Raw genomic sequence first — 19,476 nt, forward strand, 5'->3', positions numbered from 1 at the left:
CGTTTTAGCTGCTCAGCAAAGGCTGTGAAACGCAGCTTGCAGAAAAACTCCGCCCCCTTTGCAGAGTTGGGAAGCTAAGCAAACCTCTCTGAGCCCCGGGAGGTTGCTGAGGAATGAATCTGCCAGCCGGCAAGATAATAGCTTCTGCTGCTCTCCTTTTGCCGATTGAAATCTGAATCCTTTGTAAATATTGTAATAACGCTGAAAACTTGATTAAATAAAAGCACAAAATAAAACTAAAGCTAGAGCTAACTTAGGAGCTCAGGAAGACACGTTGGTCCAGCTTGGGACCGAGTAAAAAACTGGAGAGACAACAGGATAAGGCGGGGCTTGAAACAAATTAAAGACTCGGTCCTACAAGCTTGACACAAGAGTTAACCCATGCCTGACTGCCGTGCCTGACTGCCGTTTTCCCACCTGTCTGGAGAATAGGGTGACCTTCTCTTCTTTGTGGCAGCCCCTTAGATGTTGGGACACTGATATGTCACCCACAGTCCTTCTTTTCATTAAATTAGACATAACTAATTTCTGCAACCGTTCATGTATTTTAGCCTCCAGTTACCTAATCATGTTGCTCTTTGCATTTTTTCTAGAATCTGAACATCTTTTTTATATTGTGGTGTCCAAAACTGGATTCAATATCCCAAGTGTGGTCTTACTAAGGCCTTATAGTGTGGTATTAACACTCATGTCACTCTTGTTTAGGCTAGGTACCCCTTGACTTACCATCACAATTGAGTCCAAAATTTCTATTGCCAAGCGTCTGAATTTTGATCACGTGACCAAGGGGATGCTCCAACAGTTGTGAAAACCTGACTGTACAGAACTGTACAGTTTACAGGAGTTCTGTTTAGAATATAGAGATTTAATTTTTAGATTTAGAGTGCTGAAATAGTTCTGTTTTCATGCTATTTCAGTTCTTTGCGAACTAGTTTTTGTTTATTTAAAGCATTTGTAACCTGTTCTCAGTATCTGATGTTCCCAGGTTGGTTTACCTATAAGTGGGATGGGGGTTGGGGAATTGCTTGCGTTTCATAACTGAATGAAATTAGGCTTTTTCAGATTCAAATTAAGGCATGCTGCTTGAAGCATGGGCCTCTGGTGGCTCAGCAGACTAAGCCTGTTATTAACACAGCTGCTTGCAATTACTGCAGGTTCAAGTCCCACCAGGCCCAAGGTTGACTCAGCCTTTCATCCTTTATAAGGTAGGTAAAATGAGGACCCAGATTGTTGGGGGCAATAAGTTGACTTTGTATATAATATACAAATGGATGAAGACTATTGCTTAACACTGTGTAAGCCGCCCTGAGTCTTTGGAGAAGGGCGGGATATAAATGCAAATAAATAAATAAATAAATAAGCAAAGAAGAAATGGTTCTTCCCATCCTTTCATCTATGGAAGTGAATTGACTGGGTAGCTGCATTTTTCTCCCAGCACTGGTGGCTCCATGGCATTCTCTTTTGCATCTGAGGTAGAAGCTTAGTTGAGGCCTTCAGGGCAGACTATGTGGTCTCATAGGATTCTGTACTTAAGACAAGAACAGTTCTCAAAATAACCTGCTTCGTTGTCTTTTATGGTGGGACAAGCTTGGTCTTACCCACACAAAATCCAATTCTGGTTACCATATGCCAGAGTCAGGAATCCCATTGAGATCTACCAATAAATCTCGCTTACCTTCTTTCCACCCCTACTACAGGTAATCCTCCACTTGCCCTTCATTTAGTGACCATTCAAAGTTATAATGGTGCTGAAAAGTGACTTGACCATTTTTCACACAATCGTTGCAGCATGGCCAAGTGATAATAATTTGGATGCTTGGCAATTTGCAGTTATTTATAATGGTCGCAGTGTCCCAGTATCATATGATCCTCTTTTACAAACTTCTGACAAGCAAAGTCAATGAGGATTCACTTAACAACCATGTTACTAACTTTAACACCTGCAGCGATTCACTTAACAGTAGCAAGAAAGGTTATCACAGGGAGTAAAACTCACTTAACAGCTTTGTTGTTTAGCAATGGAAATTTTGAGCTAAATTGTGGTCATAGGTTGAGGACTACCTGTATAGGATTTATCTGGCAACCTGTTTTCTTAAGCACTTCTTGTACAATCAAGAATTATGTAAATAATGATTTAATGTTATTTTGAGTAAGTAATCAGTGAAAGCTTGTGACCTTTCTGATAAATTATTGAAAGGGGGGGGGTGTTAAGCAGAGCATTAAATTCTCACTTTAAACAATTAAAAATCTTATTCAGACAGTGTCATTTCTGAGATTCAGCAGCACTGCCCACACACTCCCAAGCATCTTGTGGCAACTAACCAGCTATACTTTAAAAACCAAAAGAATAAAAGAAATAGAAAAAAATCTAGGACACTTCAGTTTTGTTTCCCTTACAATACTGTATAGAAAATGCTGAGCGGAGAACTCAGTGCCCTGGTTGCTGTTGGGCTACATCTATCCATATTCTTCAGTGCTTGCTGGGACTGCTGAGAGTAGTCATTACTCAACTTCTGGCAAACCTCCCAAGCCAAGGCTATGTGATACAGCTATTCATACTCACTAGTTGGTAGAGAGGAAAGTCAAATCCAGACAAAATCCTATCTCTTACAGTATTTCCTTATATATCTATAACCTGGATGAAATCGGGGTTGGAAAAAGGCATTGAAAACTTACATAATTTCTTTCACAAGGAAGCTTTACGTGCTTTCCAAACAAAGAAATGTTTATGGACATGGAAAAATGTTTCCCATTGTAGTATGTTTGGTTCACCTTTACAATTTCTGTCGCTCATAATAAGAAAACGGTCTGTGTTATAATAGAAGATATTTGAAAGACTACATAGACCAAAGACCATTTCTTTCTTATTCCAATTGCTTCTTACTATATTCCTATCAATAAGTGAAGTTGTTCATAGAAAACACACCCAAAGAATTTACTAAAAACAACTGGCGAAGATCCAGTCCCCTTATTGAATATTGCAAGTTGCTGGATCCTAAGCCTTAGGGACAGAGTCCTAACATAAGTTTACTATTAGTGTGTTATTTATATCACATACACAGTAATAACCATTAGGTCATATCAATTGTTGCTTGTTAATGAAGGCATAATGATTTGCTAACAAGTCAAATCCTGAATATGAAGACACACAAAGGGTGCTTTGGTACACATTGTTTATATTTATTAGGACATATGTGATAAGTGTATGTTAATGTCTTTGTGATATTTGGTCTCCCAGGACAGGAGCCTTTCTCTCAAACAAAGAATCATGTCCTGAAATGCAGTCATGCCTACTTATACAGGCCCTACCATCTGAACATTAATCTTGCATTTAACAAAACTATATCAATGAATAATAGGAGTAGGGTATAGTATATTATTGTAGAATCAAATGTATTTGATCAAACTGATTGTACAGTATGTCGGTTTCTAAATTAAAAAAAAATATTCAAGTGGCATTTTTCTTCTAAGACCAGTGTTTCTCAACTTTGGCAACTTTAAGATATTTATATTTATTATATATAATATTATATAAATATTATATAAATATTATATTTATATTTATAAATATTATATACATATTTATTCATTCAAGCAGGACTGGCATAAATAGTTGATTTTAAATTGGGGTTTTAGTAATATTTTAAATTTTTAAATCTTTTAAATTATCGGCCGTTTAGTAATAGTTTATTTTAAATTCTTTTAATTGTGTATATTCTGTGTTTTATTCTGGCTGTACACCGCCCTGAGTCCTTCGGGAGAAGGGCAGTATAAAAATTTAATAAAATAAAAAATAAATAAATAAAATAAAATAAGATAGATGGACTTCAACTCCCACAATTTCCAAGCCAGCCTGACTGGAGAAGTCTGGGAGTTGAAGTCCACCCATCTTAAAACTGCCAGAGCTGAGAAAGATTGTTCCAGACAGATAGTAGAACCAGTTCCCACTGTGGAAAAGCCCAAACAGCCAGCCCTTTCTAAGAACCATTTCAGAAATGCAATGTGTATGTAAGCATCTCAAACTAGAGTGTCGTTTCAGTTGCCAGAAACATCAGAGGGAAATCAGAGACCTACTTGATTATAATTTCCTGAAGAGATTAGATGAATCATGCATGTCAACCAACTGGCAGACAAAAGACTAAAGATTTAAAAGCCAATATATCAGACTGCAGGAAAGCAGGGTGTGTAAAATGTGAAGGCCATTTTGGTATTCTGAATTTGGAACAATGCAGCATTTCAGATTTTTATCACAAGAACAGGACAAAATGAGGGCTATTTTTGTTCCACAAAGTTTACAGTAAGTCCTAATTAAAAAAAAAATTGCCAACCATTAAGAATGTATATTAATCAAATAAACAAGGAGCTGTCCCTACCTTTCTGGCTGGTTCTAATTGAGGAAGGAAAGGCGGTGAATAGTTTTGATCCCTTAGAATACAACCATTTGAAGCTAGCACAGAAGCAGGAATGTAGTGCTATACTATTTCTCTGTAATTCTCTAAAGCAGCCGTGTTGGGAGGTGGTTTACTAAGTTGCAGATGAGGCTACATTCATATCTCTCTAAACGCTTTTTGGCATCAGATCTAAAGAAGTGCACAGCCCTATTATTTTGTTTTATGCTAGGAAAAAACCTTCCCCTTCCCCTTCCCTCTAATGCAGATTATTAAAGGCACTTCAATTTGTAGTTGTATAAAAGGAGATAATGCAGCATTTTGACCCTGAAAATTCACAGGGCATGCCAAGCGATTACCTGAAACACCAAGCACAAAGAGTTCTGAAATATATACATTGTATTGTTTTCTATGGAGTCAGCATTATTACTGTCAAACTCATCACTTCTGGCCTAAAAATAATATTGTGCTATCCCTATGATCTGAAATTAACAAATTTTATAGGTATGTAATTTCAACACAAGGTTTCAAGAACAGCAGGTGACCCAAGCAAGCAAGGAAAAGGTAGAAGATCAGATATGAGCTGCACTTAGTTACCAGCTAAGTATAACATTGCATACATAGCCATATATATACATTCCTTCCTACACACTTTTTGCATTCTTAAATTGGATCATTTGGTCCTGTTGAACTCCAATGGATTATTGCCAAATAAACAATTTAACCATCTTTTATTCTGGGTAGAGAAATACTTTTTATTGAGGAGTTCCTGAAACCGCTGTCTTCAGTTTCTCCTGATTCAGCGATGAAGAAGGCACAATATTCTTTCTTCGTGTTTTCCACTGTAGAATAAAAAATCCAGTGCAGTTTATACTGAAACACCTCATTTGGAAGTGTCTCTTGAAATTAATGGGACATAGCATTATACCATTATACCAAAATCACAAACATAATTCATAATTAAAGGGCCACTAGTGCTTTATAAATGCCTTATTAATGTTTTATAAGTGCTTTATAAATGTATCACATTAAAGAAGTAGGGCAAGATCGGAAGATGTGGAGAGATCCGGCCCACAGGATCACCAAAATCCTGTTTGCGAGGATGTTTGACAACTGAATGGACACATCATCATCATTATCATCTTAAAGAAAATAAACTAAAATTAGTGGTTAACCTATATTACACCTAGTGATTCCCATTTGTTTTAACAAGCCCCCATTCAGAATCTATCAGCAATATCTGCAATGGACAAGGACTGTATTCCTCATGACAGAGTTTAAAAACAACAATGAATTTGAGTGTCTACTTATTTTGTTTAAACCCAGATTATTGTAGAAGCAAATTAATCTAATGTATCTCCAAACAATGTACATCTAAACAACTATTTGTATCCACATCAACAATGAGTCTTTTGAATTATAGCCATATCCATCCAATGAATAGAAAGAAAACCTCTATCTATATCACCATTTTGCTAAAGGAAAATAAAACCTTCTGTTCACTTTAGAACCAGCACAAAAAGGCAAGTGCAATTAAAAGTACTCATACCCCAAAATGCTGCACTTCGTAAGAATTAATTTAATGGCATTTTCTTACATTAGTAATAAATTGATCATTTCAAAAACTGGTTAAAGTGTACCTTTAATACTCACATGGTCTACTGCATGTAATTATTATGTTGAAAATATATATTATCCTAGAGTGAATTATAGATGTTGCCATAATACTTAATAAAAGGTATTCTAGTTTAAAATTAGTATTATTTGCATATTATGGCATTTATATAGATAATAGAAAATTTGCTTTTCTGATTGTACTTCTACCCCATTCAAACAAAAGATAAATATAATGTGGTTTTATATTTTTATTTTATATACTACTCACCAAAGCTGGTTCTCATGAAATTTGGGAAAACAAAAACGGAACAAAAACAGAAGAATATATATCTCAAACTCAGCACAGACAACTGTTGTTGGTTTGACTTTGCTCTTAGAAAAAAAGTTACAGTCCAGAAAAGACAACATTTGGTAATTAGTATACAGGCCTGAACGTGTAAATTAGAAACTGGTTTCTAGGAATGGTTTTGTATTATAATGATGCAGTCACACGGTATTGATGTCAAGCATTCAAAGAATGATAATAACACAGAATTCTTCAAAATTATTATAGAACTGTAATGTGATCACCTGGAACCCTGTTATAGTGCCAAACTGCCTTTTCAGTTAAACTCCCTATGACAGTGACATATTTTAACAAGATGACAGATTTAGTAATGCCATTTACAGTTCAGAGAATTTCACAACAGCTCTGGTTTATAAAGCAGATTTTCTTCTCTTTTTTTGTTTTGTTCAATGACTAGGTATTCTGTTTGATGATTAAGCTAACTTCCTCTTATTTTTCCTATAAGCAAAGCATCAGGTGCTTGGCATGTATAAACTGTCCCACACACATTTCCAGTGCTTCTTTTTCTCAGATGAAAATAAAGGCCTCTCTGAAGATTAAAAATTACAACAACAACAACAACAAAATCATTTTGCCAAATCTATGGCAACTCATGTACTTCAATGCTGAAAATCCAGACCTTTCTGAACTGCTAATGGCCCTCCAAAATACTAGCTCTTAGAAACAGCGCCTACATTTCTGTCTAGCTATGCTCCTTTATCACTTTTTTAAAAGTGCATTTTGAGAAAGAAAGAAAAGAAGGAAGGAAGGAAGGAAGGAAAGAAGGAAAGAAAGAAAAAGACAAAATGCATTCTATAATAACAATAGGAAACAGATTAATGACATTCCATTTCTGAAGCACCCTTTCAAGAGGATATTCACAAGAGGTTCAAATGACAAAAACATGGTAAAAATAGATTGGTCTATGAGGTATGCACAATTTTTTCAACACTTCGTGACACCGCAAGTCTTTTTGCAGTATACTTTTCCTTTTTTTTGTCTTACAATACAAGATCTCTCAGAAAGTATTCAAAAGATTTTTTTTAAAAAAGGAAAAAAGCTACTAAACAGGTATCATGGGGCAGTCACAATACCATAGCCAGGGTTGTGAATTATGTTAAACAGATCCAGCATAATTAATTACAATACAATTTGACTTGTGCAGATGAAGGATCTCTACCACAAGACTTGCAGTACAGACTACTGAAGAAAGTTGCTGAAGATTTGGAGTTTTAACTACAATGTTGAATACTACCGGTGATAAAAGCATTCTCTGCTACAGATATTCACCTCTGATGGCTGCGTAACTGCATTTCCTGTTAAAATGATGAATTTGCTGACATAGGTATGCTGAAGTCACCCCTTTTAAAAATATGGATAATTCTTAAAATATATCATTCGGTCACTATATTGTTGATCCTTTCTTCTAATGGAATTTAAAATCCTCCCCCAAAAGGAGAGAAAGTCCATCCAGTATGCTCCTTTCTACTGGCATATTCATATTTGAACACATAACATGATGCATTCTGTAAAGTACCAAAGTTCCTCATTGTGTCCTTGTGTCCCATTCATTCACCTTTTAAAATAGGCATTCATAAAAATACTGAAGAATGCAGTACCACATACCACCTGACAAAAATGCAAATAACTGTACAAGAATTAGCCACAAATTGCTAAGAGTCATCTCTCGGGAAACAACTTCGGTCTGTCCTTGCAGAGGAGGGAATGTTCCTGAAACAGAAAAAAAAACCATTTTGTGACAATTTCAATTTACCTTTCTAATCTTTTTTCTCTATATTATGAAATTAATAAGAACTTAGGGCACACCAGATATAACCCTGGGTCTCTTTTATGATCATCAATACATTAGGAAGTGGTTGCCTTTCCTATCTGCAAACGTTTTCCTATCTGGAGTAATTATTGTTTATATATCTTAGTAATGTTTATTCCACTGAGTCTAATTAGTTTTACCAATGTTTTATCAAATCCTAGTCAAGCAATGTATTTTTGTTTAATTTCTGTTTGGGTAAGCATTGGGGTTTAGCTTCAACTCTGATTAGCATCAGAGCTGAATTCTTTGACCTTGAAATAAGGTTTCCTTTTCAAAGAACCCACATAGACAAAGGAATCAGAGTAACTTCAATAATTTTGCTTATCAAGAGACACTGCATCAAATCTAAAGGGAAGGGCTCTAGATATATACAGTTAAAAGATTCTCTGAATTTTTCTAAAATTAAAGAAGCAAAAATGACAGCATTTCTGCAATGAAACAGCGTGGTGAACTAGTATTTAAATGTAAGATTAATGTATTATATGCACTTATTTGAATAATAACATTGTTCAATAACTCACTCACCAAGTGCCATTGTCTCTTAACAAAACTTTAAAAGTTTATGGCAACAATTTTCAATAACTTGTATTTTTTAGCCACCTGAACTTTTTTAGACAAATTTACAAGCTATGAAATAACTCTTGGTTTTTACTATAGATTTCTTCTTGTTCCATGATTAGGCATCAACCAAAGTCTAATGGACAGCAAATATGTATTGTACAAAATCTTTAATGTCCATGTTAAAAGTATATATTATCTCAAGAAAGGAGACTAAACCAAACACATATCCATTGTGTAGTGGACCAACAAAATGAGAATATAAATAGGAGTTGTGTATCACAACTCCTATATTGATTAAGAAATTGTTGGTGGTGTTGGTGTTAAACAGACAATTCTTACATAGTACCTGTCTTGTAAAAGTGTGACAAAAGACCCTCCTTTTCAATGAACCGTTGATATAACCAAACAGTGAGTGCTTCAGGATCATTGGGTACATCCTTAATTGGAAAAATTCTGCATTTTAAAAAAAACAGAAAAGTCAATTAGATATATGATATATTTTTATTTTTTAAGATAATTTCATTTTTTGCTTTGAACTCCATCAGGATTTAGTGCATGTTCCAATATTTACACAGCTTGTTTTTTAACAATAATCTATGATATTTATTAGTATTATTCAAGGGAAACCTTTTAAAAATTATTGGGGCAGTTGAATTATCAAATGATAGTTATTCTTCAATTTCAGGTTAAAAAAACAGACATTAATTCTGGCTTTCAGTTCAAACTCTAGCATCTGGCCTATATTTGATTAAAAGCTGCATTTTATTCTTTCAGAGACCTCTACATTTTGTAAACAAAAAATGTAATTTAAATCTTATACTAAATATCTCGTCTGGATTCTGAAAAAGAGAATCAGCAATTAAATATTCACAGATATAAATATGTAATACATATATAAGGGCTGATAATTCTAGCTCTGATTTTATTTTCAATCTATGAAGGCAAGTACTATAAAAGAAAAATTAACATATGCAATACTATCTCTACCTAAGATTTCCATGTGTGATTCAGTCATGGTGAAACATGAAAAAATTATGCCATTTGCTACTTGTGATCTGCTGTGTTTCCCATCACATTTTTCTTTTCTTGATATGATATGATGAAATAGCTATTTAATTTTATTTAAATTCAAAATCTCAGCCTGAAAGCACCAACCTCATTCCAGTATTATATACAACGTCTCTTATTCTTAATTTTGTTTAGTTTTGTTGAGAGCATGCTGGCTCTGCAAATCTGGGTTCTTACATAGTCTTACATTCTTACTTTCTACTTCCTATCTCAGAAGGGCTTATCACTGGGATACTGTTGCAATAAGCCCAGTACCAGAAATGCAGGATTTATGCTAAAAAAGAAATAAGTCCTCAAGAGCAAGTTTAGGAAAATCAGTATTTACATGAATGGAATCAACTAAGTTAACGTATAAAGAGATAAGGAATACTGACTTTTGAACACAATGTTATCTTATTAGAACAATTCGCATTGATTTGAAAATGAAAGATGTTTTCCTTTTGGCATCTGGCATTCCCAAATTGACCTCGCCTCTTGATTTATGGGAGATGCTTTCCTCTCATTTTTATTGATTTTTTCATAACATAACATAACATAACATCAGAGTTGGAAGGGACCTTGGAGGCCTTCTAGTCCAACCCCCTGCCCAGGCAGGAAACCCTACACCATCTCAGTCAGATGGTTATCCAACATTTTCTTAAAAATTTCCAGTGTTGGAGCATTCACAACTTCTGAAGGCAAGTCGTTCCACTTATTAATTGTTCTGTCAGGAAATTTCTCCTTAGTTCTAAGTTGCTTCTTTCTTTGATCAGTTTCCACCCATTGCTTCTTGTTCTACCCTCAGGTGCTTTGGAGAACAGCCCGACTCCCTCTTCTTTGTGGCAGCCCCTGAGATATTGGAACACAGCTATCATGTCTCCCCCTAGTCCTTCTTTTTGTTAAACTAGACAGACCCAGTTCCTGCAACCGTTCTTCATATGTTTTATCCTCCAGTCCCCTAATCATCTTTGTTGCTCTTCTCTGCACTCTTTCTAGAGTCTCAACATCTTTTTTACATCGTGGCGACCAAAACTGGATGCAATATTCCAAGTGTGGCCTTACCAAGGCATTATAAAGTGGCACTAACACTTCACGTGATCTTGATTCTATCCCTCTGTTTATGTAGCCCAGAACTGTGTTGGCTTTTTTAACAGCTGCTGCACACTGCTGGCTCATATCTAAATGGTTATCCAATAAGACTACAAGATCCCTCTCACAGGTACTTATTGAGCAAGGTACCACATATACGGTACTGGTGCATTTTGTTTTTTTGGCCTAAATGTAGAACCTTACTTTTTTCACTGTTGAATTTCATTTTGTTAGATAGCGCCCAATGTTCAAGTCTGTCAAGATCTTTCTGTAACTTGAGCCTATCTTCTGGAGTGTTGGCTATTCCTGCCAGCTTGGTGTCATCTGCAAATTTGATGAGTTCCCCATCTATCCCCTCGTCCAAGTCATTGATGAAGATGTTGAAGAGTACTGGGCCTAAAACAGAGCCTTGGGGTACTCCACTGCATACTTCCCTCCATGTGGATGTAGTTCCGTTGAGGACTACACGTTGAGTGCGGTTGGTCAGCCAGTTACGAATCCATCTGGTGGTGGTGCTGTCTAACCCAAATTTTTCTACTTTATCTAGTAGTAGGTTATGGTCTACTTTATCAAATGCTTTACTGAAGTCCAAGTAAATTATATCGACAGCATTCCTCTGGTCTACAAATTTTGTCATTTTGTCAAAGAATGCGATAAGATTAGTCTGGCATGATCTGTTTTTGATTTATTCCTCTCTCTTTTTGTTTTACAGTATTGCTTTATTCCTCCATTTTGGTTTCCTGAAGATAAGCAGGCTGGGAAGTATCTGAGATTCATTACCTATATTAATTTGAGATCCTTTATCTATGAATATGCATGCTTACATCATCTGCTGCTTATGTATTAGTCTCCCATGTCTTTCTGACAGGCAGACAGACCCTATATCGGGCGAGGTCTCTCTCAATATTCTTTGGAAGGAGTCCCACTAGCATGTGTTGTTTAATAAGCACTTCAATAAGCCTTGATTATTTGTTTTGGGTCCTGCATTTTGATTTCAAACAAGTAAAACATATTCCTTCCTTCTGTCATCAGTTTATTGAACCTTCAATCTGTAAAGCAATTTCCTCTTTATTGCCAAGTAAATACCTAAGAGTGAAAAAAACCTTCCATGCAATAAAAATCCAAGGTTTTTTTAGAGGTTACCATAATAGCATAGTCCTCAGAGAAACATTTATTGCCCTAACCTAGTAATAATAATAACAACAGAGTTGGAAGGGACCTTGGAGGCCTTCTAGTCCAAACCCCTACCCAGGCAGGAAACCCTACACCATCTCAAACAGATGGTTATCCAACATTTTCTAAAAAATTTCCAGTGTTGGAGCATTCACCACTTTTGCAGGCAAGTCATTCCACTTATTAATTGTTCTAACTGTCAGGAAATTTCTCCTTATTTCTCAGTTGCTTCTTTCCTTGATCAGTTTCCACCCATTGCTTCTTGTTCTACCCTCAGTACAAGAAACATAATTCACAGAATGAAATATTTCCTGTTCATTTTAACCACTACATATCTGTTTTACTCATTTCACTGCCAATTTCTGATTCTCATCATCCTTGCCAGGAAGATACTGAAAGGTCATGAAGTAGCTGCTTTTGTTAGTAAGCTCTCTTAACGCAAGTGCCTCTGGGCTTCTCTTATGCAAGCCTACTGAGCACCAGCCTTCTGTTAATAGTACGAACTGGTGATTTTAAGATTTAGGCATTCAGAAACATCTTTCATAATCATAATCTGTTTGTACTGTCCTTTTTGTTGATATGATTCTTTATCTCTAAAGCCTTTCTACTTACGATACAATTCATTATGCTGAAAAGTTGTTCAAATTATAGAATAAACTACATTATTGCATATTGTGTTATATTCCAGATGTATCCTATTTAGGGCGGGGGGGGGGCAGTTGGAATCATAGATTTGAAGGTACCATTCATCTATTAAATCCAATATACTGTTCATTACAGGAATCTCAATAAAAGCATTCTCATGTTAGAATTTTTTTTAACACAGAATCATAGAATTGGGCATGACTAATATAGAGAGTGTTTTTTTCATTGAGCAAATAATAAGATTGCATGTTTACTCGTAATATAGCATCATATTTTGCTACTTAATAAACACAACTGTGAGTTTGCTGCTATGCCAGAAACACTGCAGTACACCATTTAGGAACCTTTAAGGGCACTGAGAAACTTTGGAACCCTCTCTTGATTAGCTACAATTCCAAGATCCTATTCGTATATATTGTTACTAAGCCAGATATATATTTGGTATCTTTCCATTTGATTTATTTTAAAAAAATTGAATTGGTTTCTATTAAATTTCATTGGTTGTTTTCAGTCCACATCTCTTGCCTTAGCTAACCAACGTAATTTTGAATGCTGCTGCAATTTTCTAGAACATTAAGTTATGCCACCCAGTTCAAATTATTAAAGAATGTGTTAAACAATATGTGACCAAAAATGAATGCTGTAATACCATCTGGAGTTTACCCCAATTTATTTCCAGAGACTCAAGCAGCTTAAAGAATGAATATATGAAAATAAAGAATAAAAATAAATCAAACCAATACAACACCATTTGGGTTACATAATCCTATTCATCTCAATCTGAAAAACTGTGATTTTATAGGTCTCTGAAAACAGTGTATATTGAGGGGAGGGAGAGGATAACTGGATATCTAGGAAAAAATTGCCCCAAAGGAGGGGGTCTATTTCTAAGAAGAGTTCTATAAAATCCCTGAAAGATGCATCTCCTTGTTGGTGGGGGTCTCAGCAGGCTTTCTCTCCCACTTTTTACTGGACAGGAAAATTCAATTTAGAGAAGGTGGTCAGGGAGATAAACAATTTGACAAAGAACTTGGTAATGAGCACTGACTGAATTTTCAAGTCAGTTTAATCGATGTGCCAACACTCTACATTCAATCAGCTTGCTAATCAGGATAACATGGAAACTATAAAGGCAGGATGGAGACACATACCATATTTTTCAGACTATAAGTCACACTTTTTTGTCTCCCAAAAGGGGGTGAAAATATCTGTGCATCTTATAGACCGAATATTGCTGAAGCCCTATCCACCCGCTGTTTTCTTTTCTTTCTTTCTTTTTTTGCCTCCACACGCCTCATTTTCAGGATTTTTTTCAGCCCGTTTTCAAGGCTCTTTTCAACCCATTTTTGAGGCTTTTTTGGCCTGTTTTCGAGGCTTTTCTCTGCCATTTTTGAGTTGTTTTTTTCAGCCCATTTCAAGGTTTCTGGATGCATGCGAAAAGAGCAGTAAGAGAAACAGAAGCCTCAAGTGCAGTGGTGATTCCTTCCAGCTCATATAGGTAGCACTAAGAAAATCTTCCACAATTTGGTACTCTCCAAAACTGTTGAACTATAATTCACATTATCCCCACATGGGGAAAATCAGTTCTTAGATGAGTGGAATTAATTAAATCAAGTTGCTATATAGAGATATAGGGCAAAGTCTGTTATCTCATCCCATATAATTGCAATGGGTAATGTTTTGTGTGTGGTGACTTGTATTCCCAAAATGCCCCCTCCTCTTGGGTTATGGGAGGTGTTTTCCTTCCTGTTTTATCACCTTATTGCTTGGTAACCTGAGCTCATTTGCTTACAGTAACTTGAGGTCCGTTTCCTACTACTTACATTAGTATCTGTTATTTATGCATTAGTCTCTCCCACCTTTTAAAGATATAAATATGAGTGTCTCTCCAATATGTGCTGTTTAATAAAACACTGCAGTAAACCCTGATTATTTGCTTTGGGTCCTGCACTTGATTTCACACCAACCCTTACAACTGTTGGCAGAAGGGTGATGTAATCCTGTATTTTACAAGAGATCAGGAACAAGAAAACTATTATTTAATGTTAAGTGCTAACCAACCTATTTTTAAATTACTGTTTTGCAAGTTGCAGAAACTGGCAGCATTGAAAACAAATTTAAGGAAGATAAAGAAATTCACTCTGTTCCATATTCTCCCCATATTTTTAAATTAGCAGCAACAAAGCTGAAAAAGTGATACATCTAGCAACAAAAATAATATTTTTTTCTTTTCTTACACAAGTAATTATTCTCATAGTACTTCAAAAATTGTTTAGCTGAGTTATTACTGGCAGTTCATTTTAGTTAAGGAAATTTGATTTGCCATCCTCACAAACTTTGTTGCTGTTGCAATAAATGTTAAATATGCAAGAAAAAGTGACAGAAAGAGCTGTTCCAGGCAGGGTCTTAACCTGTTTGGGGCATCCTTTTGTTTTATTCGTGTTTAATACTTATTTAACTCTTAGGAAGTTTTCTTTTTGTGTTTTTAAGCTTATCACAGATATCTTAAATAGGTTTACTATTACATGTCCTAAAGCACATGTAAGAGTATATAAGTTTATATAAGGAGGGGCTTCTTCCTTAAGCTCATTAGTTTGGACTTGGAACTGTAATTTTAGCAACCAGGATTTAAGATATACTTTCCAGCATTTCCAAATGCAAAATTTCATACCCAAAAAGTAAAACACTAACTATAAAGCTGCTTATATTTCTACAGAATTATATGTTCTGAGATGCCACATTAGGAAAATTTCAAATCCAGGCCTGTTAAAATGAATTGAAGACAGAAAGTGCATTTCATACCTGTAATGTACATGAGTAATTGTTGGCCGCCTGTAGCCAAGAATCCATGTCTGAATGTCTATGGGCTCAGCTTTGGGAAATGCAATAGTTGTATCTATCACCCACTGAAGACCTTTTGATTTACTTTCTAAAAAAAAATATATAGAAGAAAGAAAACCCAAGACAACACTTTTAATCACATATATCATAATTCTAAGATTTCATTAATGTTAATATTCTATTCATTCATTCCTAAAAGATATCAAATCCCACATACTATATTCAAAATGTTTATTTCTTAACTTGGATAACAAATGGAAAATTCTTTTAATCTGCAAACTGCTACCTACATACATTGGCTAATTTTAATCAGTATTATATATCAAATGCTGGATATAAAAACTTGTCCTGATTTCTTAATAAGCCATGAAGTAAATCAACACAGCAATGTAAAAGAAAAATGCTTGCCATTCAAATGCTTTAACTATATTATATGGTGGTTTATGTTTTTATTATTACATTATATTATTAAATTTGTTTGCTTCTATTCTTAAGGCAACTCTGTATTAATATCTAATATCAAATGTAAATAATAATAAAATGGTGGCTAAAATATGAATTTAAAAAATCCATGAGCACTGGATGTGCATTATTTGGTGTTCTATCAACAAGTGAATGGCTAATAAGCCAAGCACTTAACTCAAGCTATAAATGCTAAGTGCTAAATGTATGTTTGTGTATTCTTTCCAGGCAAAAGAACTGACATCAGGCCAATAAGTAACTTTAAAGTGCTTGCAATTTCTAGTATCACTAGCTTAGCTCTAAAATCTATTTTCAGATCCAATTTCTACACAGGAATATACGAAGTTTGATTCTGGTATTAAGAACTAGAACCTCCTTTCTCTCACTTCTGTTTCTTGTAATAATTCTTGTAATTCTTTAATATGCATGGTCCATTTGTAAATTTGCCTTTGATGCACAGAAACCTTATGTTTAATACAACTGTTTAACACAAAGCTGATTAATGTAAATGATACATTTCTTAATAACTATAATATTGTAATCTACATTCCACTTAAATCAGCATTTTCATTATCACCTATATGGTAATTAGACAGAAACCTTTACCTTTTACCTACATCACCTTGCAAGTCCTAGAAAGGTGGAGTTGACCCAGAACCTGTTGTTGACCCAGAGCCTGTTGTTGGGGAAGGTATGTGTTGCAATAAAGCATTGTATACAGGTTTGCTATGATGTGATGTGTCAAGTCCTTAGAGAGCAAAGAAGCGGGGCTATAAACATTCCTCAAATTGAAATTTTCATGAATATTCTTGTCATAACATGAGTATAGTTATTTCCCTACACCAGTATTGTATCATTTAGATCCGATGCATATGGGAGAATAAAGCATGTTAATACAACTGATTTAATGCCTTAACAATAGCTACAAAATTATTTATTGTTATAGTTCAGAATAGATCTATTAATCTCATTTATCAATATTGGAACTGCTACTGATTTTCTGAAAGCCTCTGTTCTTGCAGTGCCCAATGACCAAATGTCTCTTCAATACAAAAGCCAATACTGGACTCTGAGAGACTTGCTTGGCTGTGCACCTTTCAAAATATTGACAGTGGGTAGCAGTTCAACAATAAATTAGGAGCAGACAGACGTTATTGGGATTTGTGCAGAAATTAATTAAAATACATTAAAAGTTCTCATAGGGTTAAAGCCACTCTAATTTAAGAATTATAACTATTTTAGAAACTTTCAAAATTACAAAAATTAACTAAATAAAAATTAGTATTAGAAATACAATGAGGAAGACCGAGAATAAAGTTAAAAATAATGCAAGACGTTAGGGAAAGAGGGGGTTTAAAAATGCCTAACTTGAAATTGTACTATGATGCAGTTGCTTTAGCTTTAATTTCTGACTGGATTAATTTAACAGAGGAAAGGGTTTTGAATATAGAAGGTTATGGTTTATTATATGGTTGGCATGCATATGTGTTATATGACAAGAAAATTGATAAGATATTTAAGAATAATATGGTCAGAAGTGCTTTGTTGAGGGTTTGGAAAAAATATCAATATAAGTTAGATGGAAAGATACCAATATGGACTATCCCCAGACATATGATAGAGAATATAAATATATTACAAAAAATGGAGGTTATCACTTACAAAGAGCTTTTGATTATGGAAAAAGGGGAATTACAGTTAAAATCTAGGGAGAAATTGAGGGATGGAGAAATTATACGTGGTTCCAGTATGGACAATTGCAATCTAGATGGAAAATAGATCAGAAAATTGGTATTAGGCAAAGTGATGATAACTTGGTAAAACAAATAAAAGATCAAGGTCAATAGCATATAAAGAGATTATATAATGTATTGGTAGAAATTGATTCAGAAATGGAGTTGGTTAAAGATTGTATGGTAAAATGGGCACAAAATTTTCAACAACCTATAATGTTAGAAACATGGGAAAAAATTTGGGTGAGAAATGTTAAATTTACGCAAGCACAAAATTTAAGAGAAAATTTTTATAAAATGTTTTATAGATGGCATTTAGTGTTGTGTTTCGTCCAATCTCACCTCAACCGGGGTCTTCTTATCTGCTTCCGAATACGGAGGAATGTTCTAGTATGCCTCCCGGCCCCAGCCCTGGCTCCATGCCCAGACAGGCTGAAGAGGAAGAAATACCTCCAGCCCCCAGCTCTGGCTCCATGCCCAGGCAAACGGAGCAACTAGACCCCTCCCCCTCCTCCACAGCATGTGAGCCTGAGGAAGGTCAATTACCAACAGCTGCCGACTGGAGTGACCCTCGCGTCAGAAGACTTGATAGGCGGAGGCAACAGAAGGAAGGGAGGGGCAGGCCTGGATAAGTGCTGAGTCATGGAGCCACACCTCATGCCTATATAAAGGATCTGCTTTCTGGCATTCTCTGAGTCAGGCAAAGTCTAAACATATCTTGCTGAAGTCACTTTCTGGTCTCCTGCCTGCCCTGAGGACTTTGCTAGGACTTTGGCAGAGCTGTAGAGGCACACCTGATTCGGATTTCCCTGACCCGGCCGTCAGCGGAGGAGTGGGACACGACATTTAGATCCGAAAAAACTGTCATGTATGTATCCAAATGTGAAAGCAAAATGTTGGAGATGTGATTGTGAGGTTGCTACTTATTATCATATATGGTGGACTTGCAAAAAAGTTAAAGCTTTTTGGATTAAAATATGGTGGATTATGCAGAACATTTTGAAAAAGAAGATCAAGTTTGTTCCACAGTTCTTTTTATTAGGAATAATTCCAGATTGCACTGTTATAGAGACAAAACTGATTTTGAATTTAATAACTGCTGCAAGACTATTGATTGCACAATATTGGAAGAAAGAAGACTTACCTACAATTGGAGAATGGATTAGTAAAGTATCAAATTTAGCAGAAATGGCAAAAATTTCTGCCTACTTGAAAGACTATACACAAGAAAAATATATTTTGGAATGGAGAAAGTGGATCGATTATATTCAAAATAAGTATCAGATTAAAAAATATCAATTAGTTTTTGAGTGAAGTTAGGAATTGCTATGTATTAGAGTTTAAGAAAGAAGGGAATTGATAGTGTGATGGTGTGAAATGGAATATGTTTTATGTTATATTTTAGATTATGTTTGTTAGTTACTATACCCTGTATTCTGTTCTGGGAAGTCTCGGGGGGAAGTGGGGAAATGGGGGGGAAGGGGAAGATTATAAATTGATTGATTGCCCTTGTACAGGAATAATGGTAGAATTAAACAAGTTGGAATGGTGTAAAGTCGGGGCTGCTCGGTAACCACTCCAAAAGGGAAAGGGTAAGGAAAGAGGAGTAAAGAAGGAAGAAAGTAGGTAGGCAGGTAGGTAGGTAGGAAAGAAGGGAGGGAGAAGAAAGGATAGGAGGAGAAGAAGGAGGGGAAGATAGAGGGTTAGAAAGGATGGAAGTAAGAACTGGGAAAGAGGAGGGGAAGTAGGAAAGCGAGGAGAAGG

General features: G+C 35.4%; 1 protein-coding gene across 4 annotated transcripts in view; it reads right to left on the reverse strand.

Moving 5' to 3' along the window:
* Positions 1-429: 429 nt before the first annotated feature.
* Positions 430-19,476, reverse strand: part of LPGAT1 (lysophosphatidylglycerol acyltransferase 1) — a 65,774-nt gene continuing 46,727 nt past the window's right edge. For 3 of the 4 annotated variants that reach the window (XM_058165330.1, XM_058165328.1, XM_058165329.1), the window contains 3 exons: positions 15,479-15,605; positions 9,069-9,175; positions 430-8,061 (listed from right to left, as the gene is read on the reverse strand). In XM_058165330.1, coding sequence (XP_058021313.1) covers positions 7,910-8,061; positions 9,069-9,175; positions 15,479-15,605 — 386 coding nt within the window. In that variant the 3' untranslated portion in view covers positions 430-7,909. The remainder of the gene's footprint in view (positions 8,062-9,068; positions 9,176-15,478; positions 15,606-19,476) is intronic. The other variant, XM_058165331.1, reaches the window with a different exon arrangement.

This window comes from Ahaetulla prasina, chromosome 1, assembly GCF_028640845.1.
Source record: "Ahaetulla prasina isolate Xishuangbanna chromosome 1, ASM2864084v1, whole genome shotgun sequence".
NCBI classification, from domain to species: Eukaryota; Metazoa; Chordata; class Lepidosauria; order Squamata; family Colubridae; genus Ahaetulla; species Ahaetulla prasina.